At 54.6% G+C, this 17,812-nt stretch overlaps 6 protein-coding genes across 6 annotated transcripts; 2 read left to right on the forward strand and 4 right to left on the reverse strand.

The window, feature by feature from the left end:
* Positions 1–892: 892 nt before the first annotated feature.
* On the forward strand, positions 893–1,620 carry POSPLADRAFT_1039245 (hypothetical protein). The gene is made up of 2 exons (XM_024477512.1): positions 893–1,369; positions 1,425–1,620. The coding sequence occupies exons 1-2, from the start codon at positions 904–906 to the stop codon at positions 1,466–1,468; spliced, it is 510 nt and encodes a 169-aa protein (XP_024340764.1). The 5' UTR covers positions 893–903; the 3' UTR covers positions 1,469–1,620.
* Positions 1,621–1,729: 109 nt separating this feature from the next.
* Positions 1,730–5,182, reverse strand: POSPLADRAFT_1045115 (hypothetical protein; the record flags this gene model as incomplete). The annotated part of the gene is made up of 5 exons (XM_024478683.1): positions 1,730–2,319; positions 2,449–4,002; positions 4,052–4,153; positions 4,183–4,410; positions 5,164–5,182. The coding sequence occupies 5 exons, from the start codon at positions 5,180–5,182 to the stop codon at positions 1,730–1,732; spliced, it is 2,493 nt and encodes an 830-aa protein (XP_024340765.1).
* Positions 5,183–5,317: 135 nt separating this feature from the next.
* Positions 5,318–6,272, forward strand: POSPLADRAFT_1137827 (hypothetical protein; the record flags this gene model as incomplete). Its single annotated transcript, XM_024484838.1, has 6 exons — positions 5,318–5,373; positions 5,431–5,589; positions 5,643–5,772; positions 5,819–6,006; positions 6,066–6,146; positions 6,206–6,272. 6 exons carry the CDS (start codon positions 5,318–5,320, stop codon positions 6,270–6,272), a joined length of 681 nt encoding a protein of 226 aa, XP_024340766.1.
* A 508-nt stretch (positions 6,273–6,780) lies between these two features.
* Positions 6,781–7,987, reverse strand: POSPLADRAFT_1045116 (hypothetical protein; the record flags this gene model as incomplete). The annotated part of the gene is made up of 6 exons (XM_024478684.1): positions 6,781–6,902; positions 6,957–7,035; positions 7,098–7,148; positions 7,201–7,473; positions 7,530–7,877; positions 7,931–7,987. 6 exons carry the CDS (start codon positions 7,985–7,987, stop codon positions 6,781–6,783), a joined length of 930 nt encoding a protein of 309 aa, XP_024340767.1.
* A 127-nt stretch (positions 7,988–8,114) lies between these two features.
* On the reverse strand, positions 8,115–9,223 carry POSPLADRAFT_1039247 (hypothetical protein). The gene has a single exon (XM_024477513.1). It carries the CDS (start codon positions 9,170–9,172, stop codon positions 8,162–8,164), a length of 1,011 nt encoding a protein of 336 aa, XP_024340768.1. The 5' UTR covers positions 9,173–9,223; the 3' UTR covers positions 8,115–8,161.
* Positions 9,224–11,736: 2,513 nt separating this feature from the next.
* Positions 11,737–15,958, reverse strand: POSPLADRAFT_1179594 (hypothetical protein; the record flags this gene model as incomplete). The annotated part of the gene is made up of 14 exons (XM_024488679.1): positions 11,737–12,176; positions 12,238–12,665; positions 12,721–13,359; positions 13,410–13,648; positions 13,703–13,764; positions 13,816–13,972; positions 14,025–14,156; positions 14,205–14,338; positions 14,390–14,421; positions 14,470–14,726; positions 14,779–14,805; positions 14,865–15,249; positions 15,309–15,620; positions 15,810–15,958. The coding sequence occupies 14 exons, from the start codon at positions 15,956–15,958 to the stop codon at positions 11,890–11,892; spliced, it is 3,240 nt and encodes a 1,079-aa protein (XP_024340769.1). The 3' UTR covers positions 11,737–11,889.
* Positions 15,959–17,812: the final 1,854 nt, after the last annotated feature.

Here is a 17,812-nt window from a genome sequence, read left to right on the forward strand (position 1 = left end):
ATCTCACCGTTTCGCAAGCTCGCGCGGAAACTGACGCGCTCCACGAAGTCGCCAGCCCCGACAACGCCGGTTGTGGCGCTCAAGACCTCATCACGCATGCCGTCCTCGGAACCCGCGCGGACACTGCGGCATCGATCGTCGATGCTCAACTTCATGGGAAGCCAGCCGCCGACCCCTTTTACACCATCGCACAAACACACGCATAGTCTCACACCGGAGTCATCCCCTTCCTCTAAGAAACTCGAGCGGCTGGAGGCGTCTGCGCAGGCGAACTCGACACTGAGGAGCAATAGGCCAGCATGGAATAGCTCCACGAAAGTCGAGGAAGACGAGCGGATGGCGACGCTCAAATCATCGCCGCGTCGTCCGTCCGTCTCCAGCACGTTTCGGAGCTCGGAGGACGTGCCCCCGATGCCCCCTCTATACCCACTATACTATCGCAGCGCCTCGCGTAGCTCCATGGCGTCGTCGCGCCCGTGGTCGCCCGTCACGTCCTCTGTGTCCACCGCGCAGTCCTCGAGTACCCCCTTCTCAATGTTTCGCCCACCCTCGCGATCGCAGGCACAAACCCCCAGCCTGCCTGTATCCTACCGCCCTCCCTCACGGTCGCAAACGCCAGGTCTGTCAGGCTTCCCGCGCACGCGCCCAAAGACACCCAGCCATATCCCCATGCCGTCGAGGTCGCATTTTCGCTCCATGTCTACGTCACCTTCAGATACCAGTTTTGGTCCCGATGGGCTCGAACACCGTGCGCTTTCTCCTAACATGCGTTCGCACACGCCAGGCGGTGACCTCAGTCCGGCACGTCCCCCGAGTCGCTCCATGATTCCTATCCCAAGCGTTCAGGTATCAGCGGCGTCACGGCCGTCGTCAGCAATGTCGGACTACCGTCCCGATAGCTCAATGTCGTTTCGAGGATATGCAAATGGCGCACGCACGCCTGATATACTCGCGGCTATGCGCTCGACACCGCGACCGTCGGTTATTCGAAATGGTCTTCCGCCTTCCAGCTTCCGAGATAACGGGGCGAGCCCCCGCACACCGGGGACCGGTTCGCGCCCCCCGAGCCGCGCAGGAGCAGCGACCCCAAACGAAGGCGGGAAACCTTTGCATGAGTATGGCCCGCCTAATCCACGCGATCCTCTCGATGTCGAGATCGCGCGAATTGCAAATTCTCTCCCACATTGTTTACTCATCGAACGTATCGACCCGCCTCTTCGAGGCGCGCCTAAGGAGGGAGAAGAGATTCGCGCACAGTACGCATTCGCGGGCCCGTTGGCAAGGAAAGTGGTGGCGTGTAAGTTGACAACGCTCGCGCGGCCTGCAGCGAAGGGTGTGACAAAGAAGGTGATGTGTCGCGTAGGTGGAGGTGCGTCATTTTTATCGTCTGCGTTCAAGGTAAGTGCTAACGCTGACACTCACAGGATGGCAAGACTTGCACTTGTACGTGATGAGTCGGCAGACATAGTACAATCTCAGCGTTGTGAAGCTCTAGGAGTCAGGGTGACAATAGGAGGACGCATTCTATCGCATTCTCGTTTAGTATAATCGTCTTTATATGTCCATCGGCTACGCTCCTTCATGCCGTCCTCACTACATGCATATATTCCATTGTACGCACTTTCATAATCCACGCCGCATTATATTCACATATGACCGCATGCATGGCAATTAATGCATTTCGCGGTAACTCAACAGCATAAATTACCGAACTCACGACTAGTGTAGGTCAAGACGGCAGCATATCGACGTCAATAATTTCGTGTGGCTGGACGGGTACAACGACACCCTGCTCTCGCTCCCGCTTGCAATTCGCCCACAATTGGTGAAATTGCGCCCTCGCTTGTGCATCAGCGTCCTTGAACATGATAAAGCGACTGCCCTTCCATGCCGCAGGCTCCATAGATTGGTGTACACCCGGCAGCAGCCCTTCCATCGCCCACAGATGTCGATGCTCGAACAGCCCTCCCTGCTCTGGTGGCAGATGGAAAGCTTTCTGCACCGTCGGGACCATAAGAGGGTGAGCAAGCAATTGCGGGTAGTATCTTCCGCTGATCAACGAGAGAGACAAAACAACTTCGTGACCTGATGGGTGTATGGCGCGGAACTTGTAGCCCCTCGGCGGCTCCGGCAGCGGGTAGAACGTCGAGAGGACTGGGTGTGACAGTTGCCCTCCCACCGTACGTTTCTTGGGCCGCCCGCTTAGAGGGACTGTCTGCGAAATTGCGGCAGCAGCAGTCTCCTCTAGGGGCACTGTCGGGTCTGGGTTCGGCAGCGGCGGAGGTTTGAGGGGTGAGGGTCCTGGCATGAACGACGGACCTGTCGAGCCTTGGGATGGGCTTGGGAAGTCCAACCCGCTCGCACTGCCCTGAGTTGGACGGTACGGAGACGTCGGTTGGGACGCGGATTCTGGCTGTCCGATATTGTGCGCTCGCTCCTTTCCCTTACCGTTTCCCACTTGGCTTACTGACTCGGGGCCCGTCGCGTGGACACCACTCATGTTCTCGTCCTCCAGCGCTTCATCAGCGAGTTCGTACAGCGTCCCGCTCGCCCGGCACTCTTTGCTGATGGTCCCGTCCTCCTTCGTCACTTCCACAGCGAAGACGCCCTCCAGCCGCAAGAACAACCCCTTCTCCCCCGCGCCCATCATCCGCGGATCTATTTCGCCCTTGGCCCCAGCGGCCTCAGCGAAGGCAAGCGTAGACTTTGAAGGGCCAGACGGAGGCAAGATAACGTCGGTCCCCTCTGGAGCAAACTGGCACCGAGCTAGCTTGAGCCGCACGAGCTCGTCGGTCCAGATACGTTCTGCGCCCCACCAGAGGCCCTGGAAACGTGTCTGCGTCACCGTTTGTGAGAGATTTTGCGCACTCGCACGCGCACTTAGGTCAGTAGTGGCATTATTGGCCATGGACTGAGTGATCAGCGCGTGCAGTGAGTGCTGGTCAGTGGAGGAAGGCGCAGGTTCAGGAGCCTGGGAATTTGAGGGGGGGATGGCCGGCGAAATGGTGTATTTGCATTCCCACTCGTCCGTCTGGCACCAGAAGCGCGCGAGGTTAGACGCGATCTGCACAGCGAGTGTAAAGGGTGCCACGGCCTGCCTGAAGCGATCCTGCCCGGGTCGAGTGCTGGAGGTCCCATCCGCATCCTGATGGACAGGATTAAAGGGGAACACTCTAGATAGATCTTTATCCATCTCCGGTATGGGGGTCTCGTCCAGCAGATTCATTAGCTCACCAAAGGCCGTTCGAGTGAGTTCTTCTGACGGCGCGTGGGCCAGGTACGGGAGGAGTTGGGAGTCAGAAACGAAATACTCATGGGTAACCGCGAGAAGCTTCATAGTATAGACATTCCACTGACGGACTGTCCAAGGAACCTTCTGATCGCTATCTTGCGGTAGATATGGCTCATGCGATTCGTCTGGTTTTGCCGCAGAGTTCTCTTCCGTATCCTGCACGTACAAGGCCGTCATGTCAATGTTGCCACTCGCGGACTGACCTCCAGCCTCCACGACTCGAGGAATAGCTTCCGTCTTCACCGCCACATCATGCACGATGCCCGGCCAGAAGTATATTGTATCCGCTTCAGTACGCCCCCGAATCGGTGGATCTAGTGCGCACCACAAGAGCTCGCCTCTTCTGTACCAGCGAGGGGCGTCTCCTACGAGCCCCGCACGAATGTCGGCATCTCTTTCCGGTGCCAAGGCTTGCTCTGGTCCCGTCAACTGCTTCACAGGCTTCGGAACCCGCCTCACCGCTGCGTAAGGCTTGTTTTTGACTACACGTGGTTCGCGTAGCCGGCGGAGGCCCTTGGATGGCGTTGCGGAAGGAATGCCAGATGCGCGCTGCCTTGGGAGGTCAAGTGCGTCTGTCACCTGCCGCTGGGGCTTTTTGGCACAGTACTTGCATTCGCAATTCGCACGATCTGAAGTGGCGTCCTGCATGAGCCATATTGCGTGCGGGATGAACTCATTGACTGAACGGAAGCGATTCACGAGTTTTGAGCCTACCAGCCGGTCAAGATTAGACAGAGGCGGATCAAGTAGCAGACGAACCACAGAGGTACGGGTCGTGCCTCGGGGCTGTTGCAGGACCTTTGTTGTGGTCAAACAGCTGGTATCCGTCCGGGAACGATCTCAAGACGTATTTCTGTCCCTCTAAATCGATGTTGGTGATTTTAGCGGACTGCAAGTCATGCGGCTCTTACCAGGATAGGCCAATTTCTTAGCTATCTGTGCTGCAACTCCGACTCGCCAGCTGATCGCTGTACTCTCGTTGTCATCGACGGGACGCATAAAGTTCACGTTGCCCTCGTTGTCGACTATTCTCTGTGTGTTTCTGGGCAACATGGAGATGTCCCCGTCTGTCCGAGGAAACTCAATCCAAGACGGGTTTTCTGGGAGGACATGGTTGGCTCCAAGCCTGCGGGCCGACATGTCAGACCACTATAGCCCCTTCGACCGGCCTCGTACAACCGTGGTAGATAGTAACAATAAAATAAGCAGGACAGCCCGAGTGGTCTTTGGTGATCGTCGGGACGCGCACCCTGAAGCGGCTGTGGGAAGTCAAATAGGCATGCCAATTTAGGCAGGCACACGCCCCACGTGATGCCAATAATTCTCCGGCAATTGCGACGCATGTAGCCTCCGGGTCGTTGTCGCAATCCACAATAGCTCTGCGCTGGCACAAATCTTGAACGTGGTACACCTTCTTGCACCATCATCGATTTCATCGCGTGCGCCAGAAATCCACATCACATTTATACATGTGTGTAGCGGTCTCGGCCGCCGCACACCATAGTGTCGACAGAACACCATGCGGCATCTCGAAGATGTCTCTGTTGCACTAGCAACTTGACCTTCTGACAACATTTGCGATGCTCTACATCGCATTGGCTGACAAGATGGTGATGATATTAGCGAATCGCCTGCTTCGCTGCATAGAATCCCACCCGCACCCTATATGTAGAGCTTCGTCAGCCTCGCTCACTTGGCTTACATACCTTGTCATACTGACTAACCTGACGTCTCGAAAGCGACAACAGTTACTAGGCAGACTAATAGGGAGTCTAACGCGTACGTGGCGTCTGCACAACTGTGCGATGACGTCTCACTGACACGGCGGCCTAAATTGTAAGCGGTACCTCTGCTTACTGATTCCGCTAGGCCTGTCAAACCTTCCTGCATGGAAGCTCTATCTTGATGAGGGTGAGACGATGCGGATCGTCTGATATATAAGGCCCACTTCTCGGGTCAACTCTGACACACGACTATCCTCCTCACCTGTACCCCTCAACTCACTTTCATATCACCCAGTAGACCATGTCTCACGGCAAGCAGTTCACTCTGTACACCCATAAGGGCGGCCCCAACGGCTGGTAAGTCACATCCCCTGTAGAATGTCCGAACCAGCCACGATGAATCAATGATAACAGGAAGGTCGCGTTTGTTCTGGCTGAGCTCGGTCTGACCTACGAGAGCGTCTACCTCGACTTCAACAAGAACGAGCAGAAGGCTCCGGAGTTCACCAAGTACAACCCCAATGGCCGTATTCCGGCTTTGATTGACCACAAGAACAAGGACTTCACTGTTTGGTATGGTCGATATACGCGCTGCGCTAGAGCGATCGCTGACAGCGGCATTGTAGGGAGTCCAACGCGATCATCGTCTACCTTGTCGAGAAGTACGACACAGCGCATCGCATCTCCGCGGCGACACCGGAAGACAAGATTCTCCAGCTCCAGTGGCTGTTCTTCCAGGCCTCTGGCCAGGGGCGAGTACCCCTTCATTGCAACCTTATACCGAGAACGCATGCTGACAAAGGCATGCTTTAGCCCGTACTTCGGTCAGGCCATCTGGTTCAAGGTCTACCACGCCGAAAAGGTCCCCAGCGCGATCGAGCGGTACCAGAAGGAGACCGCGCGTGTCATCAGTGTCCTGGACGGCGTACTCTCCAAACAGGAGTGGCTCGTTGGCGGCAAGTACAGTGTCGCCGACATTTCATTTGTATCGTGAGTGTCCATGCTCTGTCATCCCACTAGGCTTGCGTGATGCGACGTTTGCACACAAGGTGGACCAACGCTGCCTTGGCCGCGGTCTTGCCGGACGCGCAAGGCGTCAATGTCGAGAAGGACTACCCGGCATTTTGGGCGTAAGTCATCTCTGCGCTGTGTGGTTTTCGCTCCACTGATGGACGCCGACTTGTCATAGTTGGCACCAGAAGCTGATCTCGCAGGATGCTATCAAGGCGGTGTGGGCCGAAAAGTCAGCTCTGTAAATGTGAAGCCTAGGGAGTCTGTTTCTTACTGGAAGGATGCTGTATTTGAAGTGTGCTGTATAGATCAAGATGAATCATTGATATCTGTCCGAGTCACGGCCTGCTTAAGTCATGAACCATTTCTGGCGAGAGCTGCTATGACAAAATGAGTGGCGCTCCAAGCGATGGACATTCCCAATCATGGTTCAGAGCTTCTCGTGATTATCAAGACGTCGCTCCATTTCGTGATTTTAAATGTGCAGAAAAGCTGTCATTGAGGCATCTTCATCCAATTACCAATTTGAACTATGCAGCTTGTCTGATTTCGGCTCACATGATTACCTGCATGCCGGTTCCATATGACCACAGCAGTTCAATGTGCAGTCAGTGCCGTTCTATCCAGGTACGTCCCCGTCTACAAACACGCATTATCCGTTGCCAACTTTCACATATTAGTTTCCCCAAGGCGCACTAGTATACAGCCCGGCACGGTACCACGAAACTCACGAGTAGGAATACGAGATTGAGTCTAACTGGCAGGCATCTTCAAACAAGTCGTGCGCAAGCCGTCGCCTGCCCACTTGGCCACGTCGACGAGCATGTTCATCTTCTTGTCGATCCCCGCCGTGGAGCGCAGCTCATACATCGTCGCTTGGGATGTCAGGGTCAGTCGGTGTCTATGCCACGATGGGATGTGCCGCTCACATAAGTTGAACAGAAGCGGCTCCGCTTGCAGCGTCGTAGAAGGTGATAACTTGATCGCCTCCTCGAGCATCCGGATACCCTGTTAGTGTACACAACAGCTTAACATCTGGGCATTTTACACAGCCAACAGCGCGCGCGCACCTCCTGTATCCGTCCCTGGCTAAGGTATGCTACCGCGAGGTTGTTGATGGCCTGTCCTCATAGTGAGCACCCACAGCAACTATCCACAGCATCCCAGACTGACCACAAAGTTCTCAGGGTCCGCGGCGAGCATCTGCTGCAGCGCCTCCACCGCGGCAGGCCAGTCGCCGTTTGCAGACGCGAGCAACGCACTGTTGAGAGCCTTCAGCGACGCGTCCGCGCTCGGGTCGCGCGCGACGGCGCCAAAGTGCCGCGCCGCGGCGCTGACATACCCGCCTTGCAAGTAGATCCGCGCCACCGCAGACTGCACGTGCGGCGAGCGCACGTCGCCCTGCCTGCATAGCGGCTCCAGCAGCCGCGCCGCGGCCGCGAAGTCCTGCACACACGCCGTCAGCACTCGCTCAGCACGCAGCACGCGACTTGCCGGCGTACCTTCATCTCGATGAGCTGCGACGCAATGATGAGGCACATCCGCGCGCCGCGCTCCTGCCACATCGCTGCCGTGCTCGCGTCCTTGCGCCCGCTCGCATGTCGTGCCTTCGCCTTGCACTGCTTCAGCAGCCCCGCGAGCGCGTCGAGATACCCCATGTGGTCACCTGCCCAGTACTTCAGCCGCACGTGCAACACCTCGAGCTCGAACGGCAGTTTCTTGTCGAACAGCCACTGCCGCGCGCTTGCGGGCTCGATGCCCTCCAGAACGGTGTACAGGTTGACACACTCCGTGGACGTCTGGTTGAAGAACCGCAAACGCGCGAGACAGGAGAGCCGGATGTACCAGAGCTGCGCCAGGGTTCCTCTCAATTCCGCGCTTGTCTCACTGCGACCGCACTCACAGACAGTACGAGATCCAGGTCTTCCGGGTCCGCTTCCACAATGCGGTCGCGGGCCATCTTGGCCAACGCCCGCCAGCTGTTCGTCATCTGCACGCCTCGATCAACCTCACGTCTTCTCGCATTGTGCAAAGCCACTCACGACGAGCGCGTTGAAGTCAGCTCCGTGCCAGTTGCCGCTTAGATCTCGCGCAGGCCGCTTCTCTGGCGGTATATATTTGGACAACAATAAACTCAAAGGGTCCGTCTAATCATACAGGGGTAATAAATATTCTGCCGATATAGCCACCAGGTCAGAGTATGAAACAAATGAGAGCGTACATTCGAAATTGGGTGAAACATGGTAGGCAGTGTCAGCCCCGGTAAATATAGCTCGGGTGTTGCTTCTTCTTCGTCATCACTCTCTATCTTCGGTGGCGGTGGAGGCGGGGGCTCGTCGACGTGAGGTGTTGAGTCTGAGGGCGAAGATGCTTGTGCTAGTGGCACCTCATCCGCCTGCGCGAGCGACTGCTGCGCTGTGTCGATAGACAGGCCCACAGGTGCCTCAGCCAGCGACTCCTCAGCCTCCTCCTGGGAGGCACCGTCCGCGTCATCGTCAACAAGGAACGGGTCGGCATCCTCCGCCGGCTGAGTGGTCTCTACTGCATCGGCCGAGTCAAAGCGAGAGTCGTCCAGAGTAGAGTCGCGGTTATCCCGTACAGCCGCGTCATCAGATGCGTCTAACGCGCTCTGCGACATGGAGTCGTCCTGGTGAGACGGGGGCTCTGCAGCTTCGGCGGGTGCATCCTGGCGAGATGCGAAAGGCTCCACGGGTGTGTTGTCTGAGGAGGCGACGAGCTCCGGGACGGCAGGTGGCGACACCTCTACGAGTTCTTGCTGTGGGTGGTTGTCCTCGTCGGTGATAGAAATATATGTAGAGGAAGCAGCGTCGCCAGTGTAACCTAACGCGCTTTGCGACGCTGCTGTTGGGAATTCAGATGACTCGGACGCCAACGGGCGATGTGATGAGCTGCCAGAGGGCGTAGTGGAGGTCATAGAAGCGCAGCTAGCCTTCGAGTTATGAGTGAGCGGGAGGGAAATGGGGACGACGGGGACGTCGCGGAGGAGGCCAACGAGAGACGCGTTGGGCGCGCCGTCAATTTCGGGAACGAGCGTCGCGGACTTTGAATGGTGTCCGATTTGGGAAATGTGGCGGATGCCCCGCTTGAGCTTCCTGACGAGTTTGCGGACGCCTTTGACCTGCATGGTGGACTCCGAGTCGGAGGCGGATACCGACTTGGAGGAGGAAGAGGAAGAGGACGGAAATGCATGGGTGGTCGTGTGCTTCATGTTTCCTGGGGGAGCGGAAGGGTTCGGCCACACCTTTATATCGTGGACTCGAGCGCTTTGACCTCATGGGGGGGCAGACGGGAATGACCTCAACGACGGCCACTCTCGGAATCTGCTGGCCAGAATAGATCCAGCTTGACGGCCAATGCGCTGTCCGGTGCATCATTCCAGGTCCAGGTTTCCTTGTAATGTGACGCCTGTCATGAGCTCGCGAACAGTCGATGCCACCGGGCGAGATCGACCGACTTAGGAGGCGCCACTGTCGTCGGCATCATCTCCAGCCCGCCATTGGCCTTGCTCTGTTCACAAACCCTTCATTATCTCCACGTCCACGAAGCGCGGTCTGCAGCATGCGCCATCAGTTCTGATCAACGTGTTCCTGCTGCCCGCGCCCCCCGGATCTCCACCTCGCTATCTCGTCGTTTTGTTCCGACGTACCTTCCGTGACGCATGTACGTCGGTATTTCGGCGCGACGCAACAACCGAATGGCTCTTAGATTACCGCAGAAAGGCACCGACAGCCGGCATTGCAAGTCTCCCATCTACGGTTGGCGGGTGGGCGCAGGTCAAACTTCGTGCCTCAGCCACTGATCGGGTCTTGCCGGGGTCCTTAGTGTGACTTAGTCTGTAACGTAGGGTAAGGTAGGGTAGCGATAATATCCAATATTTTCGAGACATTCTCCGTACAGTACTCTATTATGGTTAGGTTTTACATACTCTCCCCCACGACAGCGCTTCCACCATATGTCCTCTGCTCGCGCATTGACACCTTCTATCCGACCACCACCAAGGAGAGCCGCTAAACGCATGAGCTTCTGCAAGCGACAAGCCGCGCGACGAAAAGCTGGATGCCACTTTGAAGGACACCTACCATACAAGCCTGCATTCTTTAGGGCGCTGACATGGGAGTGCGAGGTGGGGACTACGGTTGGCGGGTGGGCGCAGGTCTAACTTCGTGCCTCAGCCACTGATCGGGTCTTGCCGGGGTCCTCAGAGTGATTAAGTTGTAACGTCTAGTGATGGTAATGGTCTATATTTTCCCATTATCGATACTGTGTGTGATATCCGCGCTTATATCATGCTTACACAAGATACCTTTGGCAAGCAAATCATCCATTGGAATACCAAAATGGAGTATGTACCTAAGACCGTTATCATGATAAGATGGCTGAGCATATGGTATCAAGAAATAATTGGGTTGCGTTTACTTGGCGTGTCGTACACAACTTAATGTGCCAGCCTGTATATGTGCAACTTCATTAATATTCTCAAGCACATCATGATGCACAATTACTATGGTATTTGACCGGCTATATTTACTCAAATTGTACTTTAAAAGGAGAACGTACAAGGCTAGAGGGAGATATATATGGAGTTGAAAGATGTGTATATTTACAGACTCGAAGCAGGACCTTACGTAATCGGACATTGGCATAGTACACTTTGCGCTGTCGCACCTCAAGCCTTCAGATCTCAGTGCTTGCATATTATTCCTGAGAGCGAGTAACTCATTTATTTGTATCATATGGCGCGAATACTGCTCATACCTTGAGAATATAGCATAGGTCTCCAAGCATCTATCACTCAGTTATGGTTACATAAGCGCCCCATCTCCCATGCCGCCGATGCCGTCGAGCAGAATTCAGCCCTTGTTTAGATTACGTAATGGTCTGTCTGAGGCTCTGTCACGCTGAGATCTATCACGGGGTACCACACGAGGCAGGACCCCATATTTAGTTACCATATCTTGACCTGCGCCCACCCGCCAACCGTACCCATCTCGATTTCTATCTGACGCAGGGGTCTTGTCGAGAGGTCAGTTTTTTCGATCGCCGCTCAAACCCGCAGGGGACCCATCAGCGGAGTAGCAGATTAATGATCGCGCCGGTGGCACCGCCCGGCGTACGCCTCTTTCTCGAGCATCGGTGCTGTCGTTGTACTGCCCCAGAGGAGTGCTTGATATGACTCAATTACCCGTCTCTGCTATTATCATTGGGGAAAAGCCTGTTCGATCTGTCTTGCTTGATCCGACTCGATTCGCACATATGGACGAGATTCTCCATAACAGTGTCTAGACGAGGAGAAGGTGCTCTCTCCATCAGTCATATTGCGGCTGATCATGCTGATCGACAGTCGGAGAAATTGATTCTACATGAGGTTTATATACTAGAGAATACATACATGCCGAAAGCGAGGCGGGCAGAGCAGCACACAAGGAGCTCACCGCATTCAACACGGTCGGACCCGCACACACTTCACCCTCGCTCAATAATATTTGAGCCTGGGCGGATTAGGTAGGGCCGGACCTCAACTTATTGGTGCACATCTCCGCCGGAGCACAAAACTAGCTTCAGCCTTAGGCGCATCATGGATATCCGGAGCCTACGTAGGTTGAAGGAAGTGTATTTCGTTCTGCTCACAGGAGACTAATTTCACCTCGACTAGACCCCGACCGATTATCTCGAGCCTAGCACATACTATATACTTATATGAGGAATGAACAAAGTAGTTAATGCCTTGAAATATAAACATTCCGTCCGAAGGTATTGTGAACGACGCAATCAGTGTCTCTGTCCGTCAGAACTCCATTCCTGTGGCGAAGGGAAACCACGATACGACCATCGGCCCTATTATCACGACGATCCGTCTTGTCCCGCCCCCATCTTCAACGCGATTGCTTGAAGCAATAGCTCCATTCGCGAAAGCCGCTCATCGACCTGCCGAAGCCTCGTGTCCATCTCGTCGAGCCGGCCGTCGACCTTTGCAAATTTGTTCGTGACCATCGACTCCAACTTCTCCTCCGCGGGAACCTCCGTCTCGACGATCTCCTCTTGACACCGCACAAGCCCATGTGTTTTCGCATGCTTGCCCTCCGACACGCCCCCTCCGGTATCGCACTTCATGCACACGAAGACCGCATCTGTACCACTCTGATCAGCCTACTGCTCACGCGCAGAAACACATCACGAGACACGCCGCACCTTCGCAGACGATGCAGTACCAGCATGGCTGAGTGACGCGTTCCTTGCACTTGACGCACGTCAAGTCCTCCTGAACAATCTTGGTCAAGTGGTCCTCCGTCTCTCCCGTCCCACCCTCCTCCGTTTGCTCATGCGCGACGTCCTGCGCGTCCTTGAAGGCCGTCCGCGCCCTCTCCAGCGCGTCGCGCGCCATGGACGCAATCTGGCGAAACTCGCGGTGATGCACCAGCGAGCGCAGCTTGTACAAGTCGTGCGTCGGGAGATGCGGCGCGGCCAGATCGGGCCGCTTCGTACAGTCCACCTCTGTGTCGATGCAGTCCTCGCACAGGTCGACCGACTCACCACCGTCCTTGCCGCAGGTGAGGCAAACGATGCGCCCGTCTATTATATCACGATCGTCGTCCTCGCACGAATCGCAGGCTATATTCCTGGATCGGCAGTCAGAACGACGACGACGACGATGCACGAGCCGGGCCACTTCACTTGTGGATGCAGATCGTGCGCTTGCGCAGGCCCATAAGGTGATGAGCGATGAGTGCGTCTAGCGGGCTCAGCAGGCCCAAGCATTTCCGTCGTTCCTCGTCTTCTGCCTCGTTGAGCGGGCGCCCAAGATGTGTCCGTAACGCCAAGTCCACGTAGCGACGACGGACATCTCGGCGTTTCGCCAGGAACTTCCACGTAAATCGACGCCGTGCAACCTGCTCTTGTACTGCCGTCAGCGCAAAACGCCAAAGCGCTCGAATCCTGTTGGTTTGCAGTTCCATTGGCGAGGGCCGGCAAATTAGCACTTGCTCAGGCATTTTTGAGAAAAAGAATGACGCTGGACGGGTACCGTCGGGGCCCCATCTTCCAGACAGCATGCTACCGTCTTCGTTGAGTGTTCCATCATAGTCTACCGTCATCCCATGGACGGGTATGATGAAGCGGAATTGATATGTCACTTTGCCGTCTGCCTCTGTGACGATGTCCCCAGCCACCTTGAACTCCACTTGCGAGTCTGGGGCATGGACGAGGGCTTCGTATTGAGTGCTCTCCGCGTTCAGCGTATGAAAGAATACGGTGAACGGGACCGAGAACGGATATTTGGTGTCCGTGTAGTGATAGCCGGTCCAGTGGCCAAGACTGCTGACGTTATGAGTACCTATCAAGCGGTATCGGGAGGATGCACAAACATGTTCTTGAGGTGTCCGGTAGCTTTCCGATCCTCGTCAGTCGCAATATCTTCCATTGCCTCTGCCCCTGCGCTCAACTGAGATTGGTCATATGCGTAGAAGAGCACGGTCTCCGCTGTGGGAGCGTCCTTGTCCTCTTTAGTATCGTCATAGGTAACAGCTTTGTAAGGAAATGTTTGAATCGTCTTGAGGGGCAGAGGAGATTCGGGGTCTTCTATCGCCAAGTACATCAAATGATACTGTTGGGCAGTAAGGGGTTTTATATCAAGGGCTGTGGGAGGCCTGCGACGTACCACTTTACTGTAGGCATGCTCGAAGTGATGTGCGAGGTTCAGCCTCTGGTGCTTGAGAGACGCTGAAGAACTCATCAGCGACTTGTCGCATTGGATCAGTTTCCCCCCCTTACCTTTCATGTCGTCGATACGATCACAGACAGCCTGGTTGATGGTCCACTGACTATCGGAGGCATCTATATTGTGACGTTCATTGACAATTTCCTTGCGCCCTATACAAAAGACCGCGTAGTCGTGCTTCAGTAGGAGATAAATGAGCGGGAACAAGTACTACATAGGGTCTCAGTCATCGGCAAGGGCGAGGGTATATAAGCTGACGCACCTTTTCGATCCGCCCAGGACCCGTGACAAGCGCAAGGCTAGTCGAATCGTCGACATGATATTTGATGGCTTCGAGGTTCTTCTTGAGACGTTCTTCTTCTGCGTCAATGTAGCTCTGGAATCGTTCCAGCAGCTGCGGGGTTGCAGAAAAAGGGTCAAGAGAGGTGGTTAGGAAGCACACTTTCGCCCAGATTTCGCTGAGATAACTGTCGATCATCAACACGTTAGCTTCGTGGAGGTGTGGCCGAATCGCAAACATCTTCTCAAAGATTTCGTGGATCTTGTCCCGGTAGATTGTTGCTGAAATCTGCCAGCCTGTAAACTATCATGAGAACACGGAGGATGCCGTCTACGGCGGGTCCGTACCTATTGCCCAGTATGCCAGCCAATGAGGCAGGCTTCAGCATGATGTTAGCAAACGTCACGAGGATTGTGCCCGATCTTACCTCCAATCCGCAGGTCTCGAGCTGGTGAAGTTGTTGGCCTCTGTCACGGTAATGAAGCCTGAGGCGTCGTCGTCTAGAGCCTCCGTAATCGCCTGCAGCCGTTTCACCGTGATCCAGTCGAAAGCCCAAGCGTCGGGATCGAAAGTAGGTGCAACTTGAAATGTAGCTTCTTTCCTCAGCTTCTCTTCTCTTCTCTCCTGCTCATAATCCCTTAACGCCAACACAAAGTGCCGCGCTTTAACACTTCCGCGCCATCCCTGCAGATGCTCCGTGAGATGCATCGTAGCCAAGCGAAGACTAGCGGCGTACCATATCTTTCCATATCTGATGCAAGTCCTGGGATGTGTGCCAGATGTTAGTGGACATTTCACCACATGTAGAAATGACCACTGTACTTTGTCCAAAATTCTGTCATGTGGCCCGGAAGTGACTGATTCGATGACGCGGTCGCTCTCGCGGTGTACAATCTCGCCCACGCCTTCGAGGATCTGTCTCTGCTGCATCTCGAATTTCCTGTCGAAGGACTGGTTGTTCTTCTGAATCTGGAACGTGGGGTCGATCAGCTGGCTCTCCAGTTCATGCTTCATATTTCGTGCAAGCGCTGTGGCTTGATTGCTGGGTCTGCTTGAGTTGGTTTCTAATTCAGCGGATACGAGTGACTGCAACGCGTCGTCGTTCTTGAGGACAGCTTCGCGACCCCCTCTGCGATCAATTTGCTCGTACACCTCCTTGTGTTCTGGGGGGATATAGTTCTTCAAGAACTCTATGATCATATCTGTCCTGAACAAGTCTCGAAGTCAGCATATTCCACGTCGCGCATTCGAGACTCCAGAGCGTACTTTCGCTCGACGATCTGTGCTAGGTCGTCCACCTTTTCATGCAGCCCGTCAACTTTGCCAGCGATATGGATGGACAGCGCAAATTCAATGTCATCCCGCCGCTGCGAGAACTTGGAGACGAAGCTTGCAAATGTGCCCTCCCAGAGAGGACCTTTGAGCACTTTCGCAAGCAGCGACATCTTTGAGTACGCATCACACACGTTCCCGCAGGACTGGATATCGCCTGCTGTCTGCTTCATGAGTCCTTGCAGCCTGGCCTCAATGGTAACGCCGTCAGGTGCAGTCACCGCTTCATCTTTGACGTTTTTGAGCCTGGTGCAACTAGCGATTAGCGATACTCGACAGAAGAAGCAATGACGCCATACTGAAGTAGCACTCCGATCATGTCCCGCATCGACACGAACAGAGCGATGACCTTCGCGTCATTGTTCCGTCGTTTCATTTCGAGAGTGTAGATAGCCTTAAAGGCAAGTACGGCAACTGACCGCACAGTCAGCGCACCCACCCGATAGTTCATGCGCGAGAATCGAACCTTGAATGACAGGATGAATTTTGCCAATTTCGTCCAAGGCCTTCATGAGCACAGGAAGAGTCTCGGCAAACCCGCCAACAGCGTTCTTGATCGCTGTAGTCGCGCCACTCTCAGCCATGATGGCCTTTGCAGGAGCAGCGAGGGTTGTAATCAGGCTCTCCTGATTTACCACGGTGGAACCCATATCCTCTGGTACATGCTCAATCAGGGCTTGGAATCTCAAATTTCATGGGCAATGGCACTCGCCTAACTTGCTCAATCGTTTCGATAACTTGTGATCCGACACTCGCTGCTGCAGCTCAACATAAGCTACCCCTATGGCCGCCGAGGTTTCCCTGTCATCTTCATCTTCAGGGCTTGATATAGTAGGCTTTACGACTATGTGTGAAATTGGAAGCGTATCCTGCGGGCCAGAGGCGTCAGGCCGATGCAGATCTTTCACATCGCGAGTAGACGGTGAAGAGTCAGACCCGAACGTCGCGCTCGAGTTATTAGCTCGCTGGAGAGGGAGTGATGCCACAGATTGCGAAGGGGTAGACTTCGACGTTTTCAAGCTCTTGTGACTGTGCCTTCTGAATATGCGTGGCAAAGTGGGCATTGTAGAGCACAAGACCGATAGCGTTGAGAGTAGCTCGAGGAAGGGCGCAAGTAATTGGAAAATACTTGTCCGTTCATCTTATACATATTATATGACCTGCGACCGGATCCTCGAGGTGTTCAGGGTATCCTGACGACACCGACTAATCAGAGTCACCGTCAACTTGAACGCCCGTTGTCGGATCCGCCTGTCCCATCAGTATGAAGATCAGCGTCAATCAAACCACAATGTCGATGGCGATCTAGAGCAAAAGGCGTATCAGATCAGTGCAAATCACAAGGAACAAACATTTACGTGGTGTCGCGATGGTCCCTTATTCAGTAGTACACGCCAATTGCCCACGACACTGCCACCGGTACCCATCAAAAGCCTTGCAAGAAGTTTCACTCGTGGTTAGATGTTACAGAGCCAGGCTCCTAGAACCAGCCTTCACTATCGCGTTCTCGCTCCTACATCCTAGAGGCCAATTTTGTGTTTTTCTCCGAAAAGCAATGACGTGCTTGATCTTGAGACAGGATAGCCGACTAAGAGAAGAGGAGTACGTTATAGGACGGTTGGCGCAACTGGTATGGCCGGGATCACCGAGCGTGACCAGCGAGAGAGATTCTCAGCGTAGGGTTGTTGATCACACGACGCGGATTCCGGGCAGATCTCAACTCGAATTCCGCGCTGAATTTCGCGCCTCGGTTGTTATCTCAATTACCGCTTTTAAAGGTGTTCATGTTCTTGTCGCCCGTTTGTTCGCGGGGCGCCCATATCTTTTGGTAGTTCGAACTTCGGTTGGGGGCAGCGCAGCCATCGACAATGCGCGATATTGCGAGCTCCAACTGTCTCATGGTAACTCAGGTTGTGCAGATTGTTTTCCATTATGGCAGCCTTTGGGCAGTGTGCGGACAATACCGCATACGCTCGATCATCAACCGAGACGGGAGATCCAGCGCGGAATCCGAGTTGAGATCTGCCCGGAATCCGCGTCGGAATCTGTGTGATCAACCCTATGGGCGCTGAGAATCTCTCTCGCTGGTCACGCTCGGTGATCCCGGCCATACCAGTTGTACCCTTGAGGGCGTCCAAGCCTGCCCGTCTTCCAGCTGGTTCAGCCATGTATTTACAAAGCTACCATAGAATAAGCGCCTTCCAATCACCAAAGGTGCGCTTTCGTGTGTGGCTTGCTCGCCCTGGCAATGAATTAATCATCTCTCGCAATTGACGATGGACTTAGATAACCTGTTGTGGACGATGAGTCACGGGAAGACCTACCGAAAAATGACTTCATCCTACCCTGTTGGCACGTGCAGACATTTAAAAGTAAGGATTCATTTAAGACAAAATACTTGCTGCTGGAACTACACAAGATATCAATAAGACCGAATC

Source organism: Postia placenta (genome assembly GCF_002117355.1).
Source record: "Postia placenta MAD-698-R-SB12 unplaced genomic scaffold POSPLAscaffold_4, whole genome shotgun sequence".
NCBI classification, from domain to species: domain Eukaryota; kingdom Fungi; phylum Basidiomycota; class Agaricomycetes; order Polyporales; family Adustoporiaceae; genus Rhodonia; species Rhodonia placenta.

What these genes read in the sequence shown, in the direction of transcription:
- POSPLADRAFT_1039245 (XM_024477512.1), top strand. Translation starts at nt 904, where the DNA reads ATGTCGTTTCGAGGATATGCAAATGGCGCACGCACGCCTGATATACTC. An exon ending in GATGTGTCGCGTAGGTGGAG is followed by an intron (nt 1,370 to 1,424) that starts GTGCGTCATTTT and finishes TGACACTCACAG; the next exon opens with GATGGCAAGACTTGCACTTG.
- POSPLADRAFT_1039247 (XM_024477513.1), bottom strand. Translation starts at nt 9,172, where the DNA reads ATGCAGGTCAAAGGCGTCCGCAAACTCGTCAGGAAGCTCAAGCGGGGC.